Here is a 19,662-nt window from a genome sequence, read left to right on the forward strand (position 1 = left end):
TTTTTTGTTGTTATCTGCTTGATGTATATATAGGCTGAAATAAAACTACAGTATTCGATTTCACTAAGCACGCACAGAAAACAGACCGCACTCTGAATCTCAGCCGCGATGCAGCTGTCTGTTCAGGCCCATAGAAAGAGCAATAAGCTTTTGTAGCTATAACGGAAGGTCTTAGCACTGAAGAAGGGACCCCTCTAGCCTTCTCTTGAATAGCCATTCTTTCATTCTTCTGACCTTCAGTCAAAAGATTCGAAAATCCGAAGAGTGTAAGTAGTGCTAGCAGAAGACCAAATGATTTTATGGCTTCCATCTGTTTTATGACATCAGGGACTGCTAAAATTTGTCAATTGTTACAAACAGAAATGGATTTTTAATGCAGAACAACTCTGTGAAGAACTGAGAAACCATTTATGCAGTACTCATCAGAATTAAAAGACAAAATATTGAAAATAGAGTATAATTTGTATAAAAAATTTCAAATCTTCCGTTATAATATGCGACACTATGTTCTTTGCTGATACAAAAAAAATTAATTCCATCCGTTTATCATAAAAATTGAGTTAGATACAGCATTTGTAAACGCAAAGCTTAAATTGTTTAGGCACACTAACAGAAACGTACATTTAAACGCAGAGTAGCAACGGGCATTTAAACGCGCACCAGCAGCGGGCATTTAAATAAACTCCGGCCAGCTCAAGCTTACCAGTATTTCAGAAGTCGGGCGTTTAAAGGTTAAATGTTAACTATCCATCTGCGTACCACCCTACACGTGACAGTATTTTACATTTCAGAGACTAATATTTGAGTCTTTCAGTATTTACGTTTCTCACATTAGGTCAAGTATGCTGTGACCTAACAACCATGAATGCATAGTGATGTTGGAATGCATGCGCTGTGCATGTGGTGTAATATGAAGGTGGACAAAGCGCATTGCAGTTTATGTATTCATGGGAGTCTGTATAATTGCCTGTGGCATAAGAAATAATTCTTAATTAATGCTTTATTAATATGAGACTGTTGGGTCTACATCATTACACCACAAATATTTTAATTTAATTTGATGCAGTATATGCAAATATCTATCAAACAAAATTTTATACTAATTTCTTTCGTTCTGCACAATGGAGCCAATCATTAGGTCAATTTTAAAACGCCATTTTGTGTTATTCATGAAAGAATTCACAGAAATTATCAGTACCAGAATTTCAGAACATATATTGTACAGATGGGTTAGAACACTGGTCGCTCACCCAAGGCTTAATGTAGAAATTTAATGACGACATTGGAACAGCTGATGCCTACCAGCTGATTCTGGCGAGCGGGAGCGCCAACAACATGATAGTAATTAAAATAGTCAATTATGGAAAAATAACTTTTCTTACATTTCTAACACTTTCACTCATCATGAAATAGCATCTTATGAAACTCAAACATTAATTCATTTTCTATATTTGGATTTTGTATCTAATCAGGATTTATATAGTTTAGTTTTTAGGGGGTTGGAATTCCGATATGTTTTTCGTGGTATGTTGGAAAAAAGTCAGAAAGTAATGCGATAAATATGTAAGTTTTTATGTTGAATGTTCATTAAAATGTTCGTTCGTTGACAAATGTCTCAATGAAACCGTGATTAGTTATTATTTTCGAAATTTGTATGGTGCTTTTGGTTTTCTTTTTTTGTTGTTTGTATATATACGTATGTGAGTCAAATGAAAACCGTAAACCTGAGATAAAAATTCGAAATATCGCGCCATTGTCCTATATGTTGGCAGACATGTTAGCAATGCTATAAAGAGTATCCTATAGGTGGCAGTATAATTCGGACGATTCAGACAAACAGAACACCATCACAGTTCGGTTTGAAGATGGCTGCTGGCTCGTAGGTACATACACAAAAGAAGAAGAACGTTCTGTGATTTTTTTTTTTTTGATCAGTGAAGGTGTGAAACCGATGGAAGTTCATCGACAGATGAAGGTTCGGTATGATGATGCATGCTTGTCACAGCAGCAAGTGTACGAGTGGAGTAGGAAATTCAGAAATGGTGTGACGTCTGTGGCAGACGCTCCTCACCCGCGTCAGGTGCACAGAGTTGTGACCCCCGAGTCTGTTGCAGCAGTTGAAGCCCTAGCGATAGAGAATCGCCAAGTGTCGGTGGATGAAATAGCCGAAATTCTTAACATGAATTACGGATCAGCACACCATGTCATTCATGATGTGCTCCAGTTTCACAAAGTGTCTGCAAGGTGGGTGCCACAGCAGCTGACTCCAGAATTGAAACAACGTGTTGACACCCGTAAAGAACTTCTGCGGCGCCTTGAAGCAGAAGGTGGTGGCTTCCTTTTGAGAATCGCTATTGGTGATGAAACTTGGGTGCACTACCACCAACCACAAACAAAGAGAACAAGCAAGGAATGGCATCATTCCTCATCACCAAAATCCAAGAAGTTGCGAATCGCATTAATGCATTTCCTGTAAGCATCCGTACTTCAAAGTATGAATGCATATTCTTAATAACTGCTGCAGACCAGCTCGGTAAATGTAACGGCAGTAAGCTGAAATTTCTAATTTATCTGTGCAGATTAGCAAGATAGCGATCATGTGATTGTTTTATACACATTGCGTTAACTAATCGGGTTAGTATCAACGGTATGAACTGTTAGCTTTACGGTTTGCAGGTCTAACATATAAGAGCCACATGGATACACAACAAAGGCGTATATTACTTTTGTCTACCTCTGTAGTGTATGGTTCCGAGTATCTTCATTATGCAACGGATGACATAAATAAGTTTTTGAAAAGTAAGTTGTGGCATTTGACCGCATGGTAGCTGAAATTACAAGAGCCCCGTGCTCAAGTACCAGTGTTATTAGATATACGAGTATAATGCATTATACCCATATAAATACCTCGTGCTTTTGTCATCCTTGCAGGCACAATGTTTCACATATCCTGTTTGTACCATATGCGTTACATGATTGCGATGAATACGCAAATAAAGTTACAGGTGCCTTCGAGAAATGGGGTGAGTGATGCCAGTATATTGTATCGTTCGTAACTGCAACTGTCAATTTGTGTATTTATAATACAGAGACCAGTTGGGGTGCATAATTTATAAGTTTTTTACAGACTGAACCTCAAAATAAAAAATTTGAGAAAGGTTAGGTTAAATAAGTAAATAAAGGCCAATTTCAGCATAGACACCATAGTGGATACTTAGCCCCAATATTTAATATGTAGTTACACCTTTTGTATTAAAAATAAGGAAACATGCCAGTTTGGAAGTCCACCCTCACTGTGATAACACCGACTGTGCCCAAGAACATACCAAATTTATTCCAGAATTTAGGTTTTGACATAGTAAATCCCTTGAAAATGTCAGTCTTTCTACTTGGATTGTAAACCAGACCATTCTCAGAACCGGTTTTATTATTACAGAGCCCATCAAAATATATATTTATAGTTGAGATTTCTAATCTAACTTAAACACATGGTGGAATGGAGAACCCTAGAAGAAGCCTGAGGAAAGGACCTCTGTAGGGTGTGTCAGTGCTCATCCATATTCTTGATTCCTCCCATTCTGCGTTATATAATCTGTGTATAAATTAAGAAAAAGAGACATGCCTTCAGTTCTGAAATTACGTTATTGTTTATATGACAGTGCCTTTAAAACAGCAGCATAGGCTGGAATAGCGGGATGATTATGAATGGCAACTTGAGAAAGCAGCAGACTTAGCCTTTTTATAATTTTAAAGTGTTAGCTCAGGAAAGACAAGAAAATCACATTGTGACATTGGGTAATTAAGCTTTTAGGCTAACTAGCAACATTACTATATAACATTTGGTCTGACTGATTACACAAATTAATTTGAAGTGAGTGCACTGAACTATTAGCATATCTACTATATTGGAGGTGAGTTATAGTTCAAATGTTGAAAGCAGAATTATGGAAATACTCACCATTTCTCATTCAAGCCTGAAAATTAATTATTAGGTACTGGTCCTACTGCTGGTTGCTATACAGTGAGTCAGGTATCTTTTCAGTAGAGCGGATATCATATGATATTCCTAAATTTAAAGAGGCATTAACAGATTTCCTGACCACCAACTCTTTCTACACTGTGGAGGAATACTACTGTTATAAATAAGAATTTTGAAGTTTGACTATATCTAAAGTATTGAAATTGCTGATTTTATGATGGTAAATTTTTATTATTTTGATTGTAAGATGTCAGCTTTATGTTTTTAAATGTACTATTTTGTGCATAAATATTGTGACTATCTTGCATGTTTTTATAATTTGTCCCATCATATAAAAGAAAATTTGTGTTGACTGGTTTCAGTCATTTTTGAAACTGTGCATGTAAGGGACTTGTTCCACATCCAGTGGCGTTTTAGCCCCTCTGGATATATGGAATTGGAAATATGTAGGGCAGTCAAAAAGTTCCTGGAATTCCCCTGCAGACGGAGAACGAGTGGTAAGATAGCGCACACACTGTTGTGGTGGGGAGCTCAGCATGTCTGCTCACAGGGGGAACAGGTCTGGACAGGTTTCAGTGTGCAGTGTCATTTCTGTTCCATTTGAATTAGACGTGAGTGTTGGTCATTCGGCGCAATGTCGCAGTTTGAACAGCGTGCGAACATCAAGTTCATGTGCAAATTGGGAAAATCTGCTTCAGAGATGCAATCGGCCCTGCAGCAAGTTTACGGTGATACTGCACTAAAGAAATCCGCAGTTTACAACTGGTTCTTCTGGTTTAAGAATGGGCAGGAGACGTTAGAGAATGACCAGCGCACCAGGAGACCTTCGACATTCAGAACCGAAAGAATGATTGGAAAAGTGTGACAACTTATTTGATGTGATCGAAGAATGACCATCGCGGAGTTGGAGCAAGAAGTTGGTATCTCTCACGGATCCATTCATGCCATTTTGTCCAATGATTTGAAGATGAGACGCGTCAGTGCAAAGTTTGGTCCGAGGCAGCTGACCACAGATCAGATAGAATGTCGCATGATGGTCACTGGTGATCTGTTTGACAAAAGTACGCAGAACCCGATGTTTCTCAAAAAGATTCTCATGGTGATGAGTAATTGGTGTTCGCCTGTGACCCGGAGACGAAGCTGCAGTCATCAGAGTGGCACACAGCATCGTCTCTCCAGTCAAAAAATCATGCCTCATCAGATCCAAAGGCAAAGTGATGCTCATTGCATTCTTTGACATCGATGGTTTTGTGCACCATGAGTTTGTACCGCCTGGACAGATTGTTACTGGCCATTTCTACGTGCAAGTTTTGCAGAGGTTGCACAATGCAGTTTGGAGGAAGCGGCATGACAAGTGGCGGAGACAGTGGTTTCTGCATCATGATAGCACACCGAGCCACACATCGCTTGTTGTGCAGAAATTCATCACCGAGAAAAACATTCCTGTCATCACTCAACCACTGTACTCTCCGGATCTCGCTCCGAGTGACTTTTGGCTGTTCCCTACTCTGAAAATGGGCCTCAAGGGGACACTTTTCGCAACCATAGAGGACATAAAATCGAATGCGACGGCTGAGCTCCGGACGACTCCAAAAGAAGTCTTCCACCACTGCTTCCAACAATGGCATGATCGATGGAGCAAGTGAGTGTGCGCATAAGGGTCCTACTTTGAAGGTGATTAGGTAAGCGTTGCCGTATGTCCTACCATTAGAGTGCTATACCACCATTCCAGGAACTTTTTGACTGACCCTCGTAAATATGAATGAATATGAATATAAATAGAAGAACTTTAATGTGGACCCCAGATCTCTCATAGCATTACATTTTGTTTTCTTCCATATTCTTGGATGGGAAGTAACCAACTTCTGTATGTTGTACAGTTATATTTCTAGGTTACAAAGTAAACAGTATCCACACCTCAGAAGATCCTGTTCGGGCTGTAGAAGAAGCAGAAGCATTTTTTGTGGGTGGTGGTAACACATTCCAACTCTTGAAGGCATTGTATGACTTTAAGATAATTGATCCAATCAGAAAGCGTGTGCTAGAGGTAATATTTATGGTATGAAAGTTGTGAATTGTCTTTTGTTAGTCATCAATTCCTAATTGATAATACTGAAATAATAATAATCTCTTTATGTTAAATTAACTTTCAGGAAGGTATACCATACATTGGAAGCAGCGCAGGCTGTAATGTGGCAACTGTCAGTATTTGTACAACAAATGATATGCCTATTGTACATCCACCCAGCTTCACAGCTCTTGGGCTTATTCCTTTCAACATCAACCCTCACTATTTGGATGACAATCCTACAACACATATGGGAGTGAGTATCGGCTACTTATTGCGCTTTGCAGCTGTTTTGCTTCCCTGCAAAAATCTCCATCTTTGTTCAAAGAACTTCAAGGAAGCCATTTGCAGTAATAGATTACAGAACACACCCTTTCCAGTCTTGTTACTGTTTGTATAATGTCGACAGTCATCCAGGTCATCTAATGAAGATGAGTACAGTATACCAACAAAAAACTATTTAATAATTTCAGGAAACACAGGAACAAAGAATTGAATAGTACCATAAGATCCCTGGAGCTCCTCCTGTGGTGGGTTTGTGAGAAGGAAGCCTACTGCATATTGAAGGAGATAAAATGACACTTGTAGGGAAGTGTAGTGCACATATATTTTCACCGTTAAGTAAAATTTCTAATGATTGAAGTATTTTAGGATGGAGTGTAAGGGTTGGGATATGTGTTGCTCCATTTCCTCTCTTATTGCCAACCTGTGCATCACATTCTGCACTGTTTTCACAAATTAGGCTGCGGATAGGAGAGTCGTGGTGATGGAGCCTTTGCATCTGCATCTGAAGGAAAGGTAATACTACAAAAAATAAATTAAGTAGCTTTAGAGTGTAATTTAAGATGAATAAAATTGTTTGAAATCTTGACAAGTAATTTGCGCAGTTGAGTCATGTACAGAGGAGAATGTTAAGGCTGTAGTGTGAACGCTCATTTTATCAGCTGTGTGCTGTCTTGTTCATTATTGCTCATTGCCCTGGATACTCATAATATCCTAAAAAAAATAATAATATGCCTATGGCAATATTTCTTCGTTTGTAAAGTGATTATCATGAAAATAATGAATAATGCAGTAGTATCATCATCATTAGCATTTTCTGAACTGAAGATTTTCTTAAAATTTATAATCTCTCATGTTCATTTTCTGTAGCTTAGGTCATATATCCAAAGAATCCATCCAGGTTCGAGGCCCTTTGTGACATTTCATTACCAGCTTATTTTTTATGGAAAGGAGCTGTTAGTCCCTTGCCCAACCCCCAAACTGGAGGACCACCCCTTTTTAGGTCTCTGCGACTGCTTATTCATTATATTCGCAGCTACCCTCCATATCTGGAGGCCATTTCCTCCATCGACAACCTGAGGACATGCCGTGCCATGGTGACAAGGGACCTACCTAATGTGGGGTGATGGGATGTTGGAGAAAACTACATAATGAGGAGCTTCATAGCTCGTACCCTTCACCAAGTATAATTAGAATGATCAAGTCAAGGAAGATGACATGGGCAGGGCTTGTGGCACGAAATTGAGTGAAGAAGAATGCATATAGGATTTTGGTGGGAAAGCCAGAAGGAAGGAGATCACTAGGAAGACCAAGACATAGGTGGGTGAATAATATTAAAATGGATCTTTGAGAGATAGGATGAGGTTGTATGGACTGAATTGATTTGACTCAGAATAGAGACCAGGGGAGGCCACTTGTGAACATGGTAATGATCCTTTGGGTTCCATAAAATGCTGGGAGGTTCTTGAGTATCTGCACAACTGGCGGCTTCTCAGGAAGGGCTCAGTGCCATGAAGTTAGCAGTTAATTATATAATCTCCTTTCCTCACAACTAATTGCTAATTAGGAGCTATGCTGTATGAGTAAAAGTCAACCCACTGTTTTCTGCATATCCATGTACATAGATTGCTCATGTTCTGCTCACAAGTCCCACCCATATTCCACCCATAACTCTCTGCACACGTGTGTATTTGTAATGAACTTGAGTAACAGATGTATCATTGTACCAATCATTTTGTGGATACACTGTGTTATGGGTTGTTCTAAATGCATCGTTGGAGTGTGTGCAACTTTTGACTTTATACAACTAAGCAATGGTTTTGTATCAGCCATTACAGCCATTTAACTGTTAAATGCATGTTTTGATAGTGGCATGTAAAGTGTACATAAATCCATAACTGTTTATTTTTTCTATTTACATTACCACCCTGTTTATAAGACAGATGGATAGGATCCATACAATCTATAGTTCCCTCATCTGTGACATAGGCTGGTAGTCCACATCTCATCTCATGTTTGTTACACTATCACAAACTGGTATCATAAAATGAGTTTCATCAATGTGTACTCATATAAGAAAGGAACAACGTTAATTTTCTGAGAGTAGTGTTTTATGTACTTTCCATTTGTTCTTCAGTATCATAAAAACAAAGATATCAATGAGGTTTAAGTCCTACCATCTTCCTGTCACACTTTTTGATGAGCTACCAAGTTCATATCAAGGTATTATTTCAAGTTTCATATTAAAGTCTCAACTCTTCTATTTCATTGCCATAATTATAGTTTTTCAAAATTTTTCAGTCAGCACCAACTGAAATAAAGTGGATATTTGATGTAATAAGACCTTAAGCATGTTTCCTCCTATTCATGTTCTGTGACATCAGAGAGAGCTTAGAGGAAGAGGATACCAGTGTAACATGGAAAGAAAGAATCTGCATGGTGCAGTAGTCATCACGTGATGTACATTTCCCAGTTTTTTAAACTCAGAGTTAGCTGCTGGAATGCAAAGTTTGTCCAAGACAATGGACAGAGAGGGAGGACCTTCAGGGCTGCTAGCCATAAATAACATCAGGAACAAAATTGCAAGTAGAGTTTGTGCAAGAAGTTATGGGAATGCAGTACGAGCAGTGATGAATGTGCTGGTTAAAACGTTCATTTAATCCGGTGGTTTCCATTTGTTCAACAGTAAGAAGTTGACAGTTTCAGTGTTTCGTGTCACTATAATGAAACTCTCATTATAAGAAGTACTAAGTCTACTGTATTTCATTGTATTGACTTAGAACTTTCATACATATATTTCTGCAGAGGAGCAGAGGAATATCCTACACAAAATAAGGAAATGGAAGGCTAATTGAATTGGTCATGTTTTACGCAGAAACTGCCTTCTAAAAGAAGTTATCGAAGGAAAGATAGATGGGCGGCTAGAAGTGACAAGAAGACGTAAGAAGATGCTGGATGACCTTGGGGAGAGAAGAGGATACTGTCATTTGAAGGAGAAAGCTCTAGATCGCATTAAGTGGAGGAATTGTTTTGGAGGAGACTGTGGACCTGTCGTCTTGACAGATTACTGATGATGATGATGATTTCTGTTTTCGAGGGGAAAGAATCCTGAGGAGTATGAAGCAGGGTCAGATCTTAGTTTTCTGCTGAAAGCTGTGTGACAAGTTAACACATTCTAATTTTTAAAGTGAAAAGTGCTTTATATGATTTAAATTAACGTTATATTGGGAAGGACATTTCAGTTTTTCAGCATTCAGCTTAAGTATTGTTGAATGTATGTGTGATCAGGGTGTGATTAAATGTATATGTAATCAACTTACATGATATGTAACATGTATTTTAATAATTTTACACTTATGTTCTGATGACTTTTATTGTCTTATAAACTGGCAGAACTACCCATTTTTTGTAGTTATAACATTGCGATTTTCCACTTTGTGTTTCCTGGTTTCAGTTGTTTCTGGTAGTACAGGCATGCTATATCATGTATGCATTGACATGACATTAAGAAATTATTGATGATAATCTCAGAATTCTTCATGCCACTTGGAAAGACTCTGTGTACACTGGAATAGATGGGACCTCTAATTTTGAAGATATAAATGAACATCAAAACACACATTTAATTTTATATGTAAGACTGTACATATTTGAAACAGTATGTGGTATATAATGCTGGTCATTAAAATATTAACATCAACCATACCTCATTCCTAGGGCAATTTTATATGTAAGAGTGTACATATTTGAAACAGTATGTGGTATATAATGCTGGTCATTAAAATATTAACATCAACCATACCTCATTCCTAGGGCAATTTTATATGTAAGAGTGTACATATTTGAAACAGTATGTGGTATATAATGCTGGTCATTAAAATATTAACATCAACCATACCTCATTCCTAGGGCAATTTTATATGTAAGAGTGTACATATTTGAAACAGTATGTGGTATTACAATGCTGGTCATTACTATTTGTTACTATTTGTTCTGGTGCTCAACACTTTCAGGGGAAAACTAGAATAGAATATTCTAACAAATGAACTGAGAAAAGAATTATACATTAAGTTTATATCGTTGGAGCCAAAAACTGAGTCCCAGGTTTCAAGACTCAGTTTATATTCAAAATCCTGTATCATAGCCAGTTCAATTTTCCTTATGATTTTTGACACAGTTTTCTGGCCCTAAATTCTAGAAACTTCTGATACAGGATGCAACACCGATCAAATTCTTGAAGTTGAGTTTCTAGTTCTATGTAACCTCTAAACAGCTTGACTTTTGGGCACATCCCAAGAGCCATACCCAGGCTCTTCCTTGCTGCGGTCGGGTTCTTGTTCCTGATCTCAAAGTGGGCATAGAGCAGCCAGATCTTCGAGAAGGTAAAGTGCTTGTGTAAGTAATTCAAGGCAATATTTGTACACCTGCCGAGTTCTCTTCACATCCTCTGCCTCCAACTCTTCAAAGAGAGCATAATTGATCCAAAGGTAGATGTAGTGGCGCCAGAATGATTTCTCTTTGGTGGGAGGAACGTTAGCAATAGCTCTCTCGTACGTCTCGCGGATTACTTCCAGATCACCCTCACTTTCCACCAGACGAAGATAGTCAAACCAAGCATCATAATTATTTGGGTTTGCTTTGACCTCCTCTTCATACTGAAATTTCCTTTTGCTAACTATAACATCTTCTATCCCTCTTTGATCACCGTATTTCTTTTCATGGATTGTGTAGGCTTTGTACAGTTCCTGTGTCCGATTCTTTGGAATATGCTGTAATGCATACTTTTAGATTACCCTTGCACGATCATGCTCTCTTTGACCTTCTTCAAACTTTGCAAATGCGAGAAACAGCTTCTCATCCATTAACTCATCTCCAAAGAACTCGACTGCTCGTTCAAACACACCCCGTGTACCTGAGATGAATCCATGCTGTTCTTCAAACCTTGCAAATCTGATCCAATTTCGAATATCTGGATGAACAGACACAAACTTCTCATAAATTCTTCTTGCTCTGTCAGTCTCTTTGTAGCGTAGTTCAAATTTGATGTATGTTAGCCAGGCCTGTTCATCAGGTTCCCATTCCATCCATCGATCGAACACCTGACGTGCACCTGCCACATTCCCAATCATTTCTTCCATGTACGTATATTTGTACCACAACTGATTGGCTCGTGGAAGAACAGTTACAGCTCGATCCCATAGATTACGAGCGTGGTTAACTTGTCGGTTCCTCACCTCCATTTCAGCGTATCTCAGCCATAATATGATGTTGCGATGATCAACATCCAAAGCTCTCTCATAAATGGACCGTGCCCTTTGGACTTCCTTTTGACTTTCCTCCCATTGTGCATATTTAATCCAGTTGCTAATAACTGTACGATTTTTCCTGAGGCTGTCCTCAAAGGCTTTTCTTTTCCTATGCTGGTAATCAGCAAGTTCATCTGGATCAGAGATTTTTTGTTTTGGAGGAGGTGGCAAGATTTAAAGATCTCGTTCTTTGGCTTCTCTCAGAAGTTGTTCAGCAGTGATCTGGACTTCTGCTGGAGCTTTGTTTTTTACATTTGCCACTTTGGGCATTTTCTGAGGTTTCGTCTCCATTCCGGAAGTGAAATAAAAAATTAAACGACCACAATTATTTAAATCCAAAAAATCAAGTAACTTTCAATAAGAAACACGTCTTCCAGAAGCTGTTGGCGCTCTTCACGTCCGGTTCTTCTTCCCGGGACGGCTGCTATATTCAAACTCGACTCTCAGGCTACTGACGGGCGAACTGTTCATAACACACTGACGACGCTGACGACGCTTACATCACTGACTCTCGCTTGCTGCTCAGCCGGCTTTTATTCCTTTCGCCACGTCACTGTCTCGCGCCGTCTTACGTCACCGCGGAGGGGACTGGAGGGAGTGTTACGTCACCGCCACGTACCGCTGGGGAGGTAGGGGTCCTCCGTTCCGCAACGTGTCACACTATATACGTAGGTGAGTCAAATGAAAACCGTAAAACAGATAAAAATTCGAAATATCGCGCCATTGTCCTGTTTGTTGGTAGACATGTTACCAATGCTATAAAGAGTATCCTATAGGTGGCAGTATAATTCAGACAAACAGAACACCATCACAGTCGTTTCAGCTATGCATTATTGTCCCCATTTTTACAACTGTTATACATAAAACGCTGAAAACGTGTCAGAAATATGATAGTGAAGAACTATGGCTTTCGCACTGTATAACCTCTGCATATTTAACGTAATAGCTTACAAATCAAAAACATTTTATGCCATTCAATATACATCATTACGGACCTTCCTCTTTATAGACAGCCTACTGTAGTATATGTTGCTAGGCAACCAATAATTAATCAAACGCTACAAAGTTGTTGCATGGACATTTAATTGTTGCCTAGCAAGTCAAAAATATATCGTGTTTCACTAAACAGGACAGAGGAAGTAATACACTTTTGAAAGAAGAAAATTAGTTTAAAATGGAAGGACTACCTCTCTTACCTGGCTACTATTTTAGGGACCCAACGGTTGGTACTGCATTCCATATACTTGCCTTATATTTGAATTGGTTCATGGTGGAACTTATTTAGTAACGATATTTGTTGTTTAGACAGCTAGTTCTGTAAATTAACTGTTAACAAGATGGCGGACGGTATTGAGGCGTCTAGCTCGAGCTCTATTATTTTAAGTAATAATATAGTCCATAGTGGAACTTCTTGTTTGAGTTGTATAAATTTAAAAAGTGAACTTCAAAGAGTACAAGATGATCTTAAAACTGCTCAGTTTATCATAGAATTACTACAAAAAGAAGTTAGCTCAACATCGGAACAAGAATTCAGTCGTAACTATATCCATCGTAAGGAATGTGGTGAATGTGATACTGATGATTGGAGGCAAGTGAGAGTAAGTCAGGCAACTAAAAAGAGAGTTAATTTATCACCTATTACTGACTACTGTGTTCCAATAGCAAATCGCTATGCAGTGTTAAATAATCTTCAAGAGTCGTTGAATCATTTTCCGAAGTCTGTGTCACCTACTCCAAAAACAACAAGTGGGAAAAAGAAATCTCTTGGTGTAAGAAAGCATACCAATCTTCTGATAGGAGACAGTCACGCTAGGGGCATATCAGAAAGATTGACTTCTCATTTGGGTTCTTCGTATCAATGTACAGGTTACGTTAAACCTAATGCTGACTTAAACATCATTACTTCAACTGCATCTTCAGCTGTAAAAAATCTTGATAAAAATGATGTTGTTATAATGTATGGTGGTGCTATGGATATTGCCAGGGATAACACTGCAAGTGGACTGAGGTCAATTAGGAAATTTGTTCAGAAGTGCATGCATACGAATGTGCTGATTTTAAATGCCCATGAAAGATTTGATCTACTAGCCACATCATGTGTCAATAAGGAAGTTGTTCATTATAATAGGAAGATGAGTAAGCTGATCAAGTGTTTTGACTATGCTCAAGTAGTGAAAGTTGATCTACAAAGGGAGCAGTTCACAGCTCATGGAATGCATGTAAACAGACAAGGAAAAGATGTCACTGCTCGTTGTTTGGTATCGGCAATCCGCAGTATTTTTATTTATCGCCAGTGTGACTCGCCCATTATATTAAAATTGGGAGAGGACCAACAGGATAGGGGTAGTGATATATTGGGTTTCTGGACTTTATCCATCGTCCTAGTTTTTAAGATAACAAAAACACGACGTTTCCAGTGGTCCAGTGATTGAGGCTAGCTCTTTCTAACGGACCCAACAGAATAGGTGTTCCCCTTTTTCCTTCACCTGAGGACGGAAACAGATCCAGTTTCCGAAACGTCGTGTTTTTGTTATCTTAAAAACTAGGACGATGGATAAAGTCCAGAAATCCAATATATCAGTGTGTTATACACCATCGTCAGAATCCTATAGTAAGATAGAGGTAGTAATGTGCAGGAATCTCCAGGGACAAGGATGTTTAATGGAGACTCTGAATTAACTGCAAATAAACCTCATAATAACTTAAATCAGAATTTAGAAAGTGATATATCTCAAAATATAAGGAGTGATATAACCCAGAGTGCTCTGAGTGATACAGTGCAAAGTTTAGATTGTAGATTTTCAGATTTGGATAAAACACTTAGTGCGGTGAAACAAATAAGAATAAATAACAGTACCATACCTACATCAGAGCATCCGTCCATGGACACTACCTGTTCTACTGATCGGAAAAGGGTTAAAAAGCCTCCCAAAACTAGATCTGATGATTTTTTATGGACATAGTATATCAATTTTCTGGGTCATCTGTTAAGCTTAATAATCCCCTGATTCTCTTACATCAAAATATCAGAGGTCTCATCAGTAAAAGGGATGAAATAATTGTTTCCCTAAATGTAGATAAGATTAGTCCACAATTTCTCTGTTTTTCAGAGCACTGTATGTCAGACAACAATTTAAGTCTTGTTAGTATTGAAAATTATGTATTAGGGTCTTGCTACTCTAGATGTAGGTATCAGAGAGGTGGTGTTTGTATATTTGTTCATAAAGAATTATGTTTTAGTCATGTTGATTTATCACCTTACTGTGTGGAAAAAATTTTAGAATTATGTGCTGTTAAAATAGAATCTAATGGTCAGGGTTTAGTTGTTGTTTGTTTATGTAGATCTCCTGCAGGTGATTTTTGTCAATTCTTGAATCTGTTAGAACAAGTTTTATTGTTTTTGTATAAACCATCTATTGAATTATTAATATGTGGAGATTTTAATGTTGATTATTTACTAAACGATAACCGTAAACAGCAATTGACTGTATTACTTAACACTTTCAATATGGTACATACTGTAAATTTCCCGACTAGACTGCAAAATAATCATGCTTCAGCTATTGACAATATTTTAGTAGATAAATCAAGATTATCTTCTTGTATAACATTACCCCTATGTAATGCACTGTCTGATCATGAGGCACAATGTTTTATACTTGATAAATATTTTGCTACTACCAATAAAATTAACAATAAATCAAGATCTAGTTATAAATCTAGATTGCTGACTAGTGAAACTATTAAATATTTCACTGAACAGCTATCTTATGAAAAATGGAATGAAGTTTATCTTAATACTGATGTTAATTGTGCTTTTAATAAATTTTTATCTACATTTTTAAACATTTATGAAGCAAGCTTCCCTGTTGTGTACTTGAGCAATAACAATGATAAAAGATGGATTACTACGTGTATAAAGACATCTTGTAAACGTAAAAGATTTTTATATAAGTTAATCGAATATAGTAACGATCCAAAAGTAAAAACTTATTATAAAAATATTGTTTTATTTTAAGGAAAGTAATTTATGAAGCAAAAAATTATATTATAATCAGTTAATTGAAATTTCTAATAATAGAAATAAAACAGCATGGAATATTATAAGAAATGTATTGCATAAATCCACCAAAGACAATTATATGCCGGTCATGTTTAAAATGGATAATAGGAACATTCAATCTAATGATGTAGCTGATGCTTTCAACGAGTATTTTTTTAATATTGCTCATAGCCTGCAAACACATCCTGATAAAACTAGTTCACCTCTTGAATTATTAAAGAACGCTTTTCAGCCTATTTTTCATAGTATGAAAATAATTCCTGTAACCAAAGGAGAAATTATCAATATAATTTGTTCTTTAAAATCGAAGAAGTCTTCTGGTTATGATGGGATTTCATCTAAAGTATTAAAACTTTGTAGCGTCTTTATAAGTGCGCCCCTTTCCTACATCTGTAATATGTCTATCATTAATGGTGTATTTCCTGAACGCTTGAAGTATGCTGTTATAAAGCCCCTGTATAAGAAAGGAGATAAGGTTGATATTACGAACTATAGACCTATTTCTATGTTGACTGTATTTAGTAAAGTCTTGGAAAGAGTTATGCATTGTAGATTGAGTCAGCATCTACAAGTTAATAATATTCTGGTGCAGGAACAATTTGGCTTTAGGAAAAATTTTTCAACAGACCATGCTGCTTTTTCTTTTACGACTGGCATACTTCAGGCCTGGAATGACAAACTGCAAACTGCAGGGATTTTTTGTGACCTTGCTAAGGCTTTTGACTGTGTTAATTATGAGATATTGACATCTAAACTAGAGTATTATGGAGTCCGGGGTTGTATATTAAACTGGTTCAAATCATATCTATGGGATAGAAAACAGTGTGTGTACATCAAAACAAATGATGGTCAGGACTATTTTTCATCTTGGGAAAGAGTTAAACAAGGGGTTCCGCAGGGGTCGGTTTTTGGACCACTTCTATTTATTATTTACATTAATGATTTGCCTCCATATATTAATAAATTGGCTAAAGTTTTTCTTTTTGCTGATGATACCAGTGTTTTGGTTACTGGTAATAATCATGATGAGCTTAAGCATAAAGTCAGGGGTACACTGTCTCTTATTATAAATTGGTTCACAGCTAATAAGTTGGCCTTAAATATCACTAAAACTAATATTATTAGGTTTGCTCTAAAACAGTCCTATAACTCTCTGGCAGTTGCTAGTGGGAATTTGTTTATAAATGAAGTTTCTGTGATAAAATTTTTGGGTCTGCAGATTGATAAGAATTTAGACTGGAAGAGTCATGTAGAGTATATTCTCCCTAAACTTAGTTCAGCTATTTTTGTAATTAGGAGTTTATCTTATTTTATGAGTAAAAAAATTTTACGAATGGTGTATTTTTCTTATTTCCACTCTATTCTAAAGTATGGAATAATTTTTGGGGGCAACTCAACGAATAATGTTAGAGTTTTTAAATTACAAAAAAAAGTAATAAGGATTATATCTGGAGTGGGACCTAGAGACTCTTGTAGGGATCTTTTTAAGAAATTGAATATACTGCCATTGTCATGTGAATACATTCTCTCGTTGATGATGTTTGTGATTGATAATCAAACTAAATTTTGTTCAGGTTTAGATGTTCATGGTTTGAATACAAGAAATCGAAAGCAATTATATTTGCCAAACTCAAATCTTTCTGCTTTTCAGAAAGGTGCTATGTTTACTGCCATTAAACTATTCAACAGATTGCCCATAACCATTCAAAGCCTTAAAGAGGATAGAATTAGTTTTAAAAATAGGCTGTTTTTATATCTTATGAATAATTCCTTTTATACAGTTTCTGAATATGTGGAGCATAACATAAACAATTAGTTTTAATTATTTTGTTATCTGTGTGTTTGTTTAAATTTGTTTTTATATCTTATGAATAATTCCTTTTATACAGTTTCTGAATATGTGGAGCATAACATAAGCAATTAGTTTTAATTATTTCGTTATCTGTGTGTTTGTTTAAATTTTTGTATGACGACCTTCATGTCCATTTGTTTGGACTTGTGAAATGAAATGTATGTATGTATGTTTGTCCATACTTAATGTATAATAATATACTTGACCAGAAGAGGCAGTACTGGCTTCATTAGGGGGAGGGGTCAACGGCCTAAATACCAGTGTACTTAATGTCTGATTTATTTACTGACAATTTTAAGTTGACCAAGTGTACGGTGGAAGAGCTGGGATAGCACAGTCGGTATAGTGACTGGCTATGGGCTGGAAAACCAAAGGGTCAGAGTTCGAGTCCTGGTGGGGGCAAGAATTTTCACTTCTCCAGGTCATCCAGACTGGCTCTGGGGCCCACCCAGCCTCACACCAAATGGGTACCGGGAGTAAAGCAGCTATGTTGAGAAGCTGATCACGTACCTCCAACTAGCCCAGCTAGTACTAAGGTCAAGAAAACGTGGGTCTATACATCCACACCCCAACTCGTCTTCATGGCATAGTACTTAATTAGTTAAGCACAGGGACAACTTTACCTTTTTACCAAGTGTTAGGTGGAGATGACACATAATACAGCAATCATTCGCCAACTGCACATGTCATGTTCCTCGAAAATACTGCCGTTGGCAAGACAAAGGCCATATGAGAAAATCGAGGCTAGGGGCATAATGGCCACTGTTGCCATTCATCAAATTCTTAATGTATATATCCAAGACACATAAAACATGAAATAACACGTTTAAAAATAATACAAATTCTGGAATAGCCCACTATCCTGATTAAAGCAACTAACAGTTTATTATTTCCCCTTGAGGTGTTATGATCGTGATAATATAAGTCCATATTGATGACCACAGTATTGTTGACAGGAATACCCACTCTTTCCCATGAAACGATTTATTCTGTGTGTATAAAAATATAAAGCCAAATACTGCATTGAGCAATACTTGGCATGAATGCAGTGGTGAGGAATTGCTAGAATTGCACACATTACTGTTATTGCCCTGATGCAGTAAGGCACCTATGATGTTAGAGACAGGAAACCCACTCGACACTTCCGAACACTGAGGTAAATGACTGACATAAATTGTTCAGCTACTCTTTATGGGATTTTAAAACATTTCAAAAGGTCCAGATTTGTCGAGCTAGAGAGATACATGCAAATGGGGAAACAGCAGCCATTGATAAGGTCTATACATTAAAAGCATGTGCTTTGATTGCGGTGCAATGTGAAGGAATGATTAAGGCCAGGGGTTCAGCAAAGCCTGTCATACTTCTTTCAGTATAATCACTGACCTACCAGCCCGGCAGCTCAGTTCTTTCAACGGTTACCAGCAACCATTTATGTTCATATGCTCACTAGAACTCTGCACATTTCTTTAATTCCACTTCATTCATAAGACGTATATAGATTAATGCTGAATGGTGCAGTCTAAGTGATACTAATCTTGTTTCATGTCTTGGAACAGACAGATCTAGATCTTAAATTGGTGACCAGCTATCCTGAATGAGATCATCCATTGTTTTCCTAGTCTCTCAGGCAAATGGCAGGATAGAACCTCAAATCTGGCCATGATCACTGCCTTTCACACTACTTCCAAATCATTATTCACTCCTCACCCCATCTTTCAGCACTATGTAATCTGAGCTGCTGACAACTTCATTAAATAAAACATAATGAGGTACACATAAAACTGCACAAATAAATAAGATAGGTAAGTGAAGGTTAATACTGGAACAACAACTTAACATTTTAGGTTGTTGATTGTGGGCCTTTTGCTTTTATGCAAATTTACTAAATTTATATGGGGAACTGCTGTATATCTATTAATTTTGAGGTTTATGCCCACAGGCACTGACAGAATATTTGGGGGAGGGGGAACAGCCAGAAAATTCACTTAAAACGCAATTTTAGCCCATTATTAATGATCACATTCTAGTATTCAGGATAGAGTAATTTTTAACTATTTTTAATTTCTGTTATTAATAATACATATTTGGTACACTTCCTTCTTTTCCTGAAGT

General features: G+C 37.3%; 1 protein-coding gene and 1 pseudogene across 1 annotated transcript; one reads left to right on the forward strand and one right to left on the reverse strand.

The window, feature by feature from the left end:
• Positions 1-1,864: 1,864 nt before the first annotated feature.
• Positions 1,865-11,904, forward strand: LOC111870556 (alpha-aspartyl dipeptidase-like). The gene is given in 7 exon segments (XM_033753937.1): positions 1,865-2,533; positions 2,677-2,803; positions 2,932-3,023; positions 5,872-6,026; positions 6,133-6,303; positions 6,521-6,663; positions 9,427-11,904. Coding segments are annotated over 7 exon segments (873 nt in total). The 5' UTR covers positions 1,865-2,412; the 3' UTR covers positions 9,491-11,904.
• Positions 10,479-11,951, reverse strand: LOC111870549 (annotated as a pseudogene).
• Positions 11,952-19,662: the final 7,711 nt, after the last annotated feature.

This window comes from Cryptotermes secundus, unplaced genomic scaffold (genome assembly GCF_002891405.2).
Source record: "Cryptotermes secundus unplaced genomic scaffold, Csec_1.0 scaffold1718, whole genome shotgun sequence".
NCBI classification, from domain to species: domain Eukaryota; kingdom Metazoa; phylum Arthropoda; class Insecta; order Blattodea; family Kalotermitidae; genus Cryptotermes; species Cryptotermes secundus.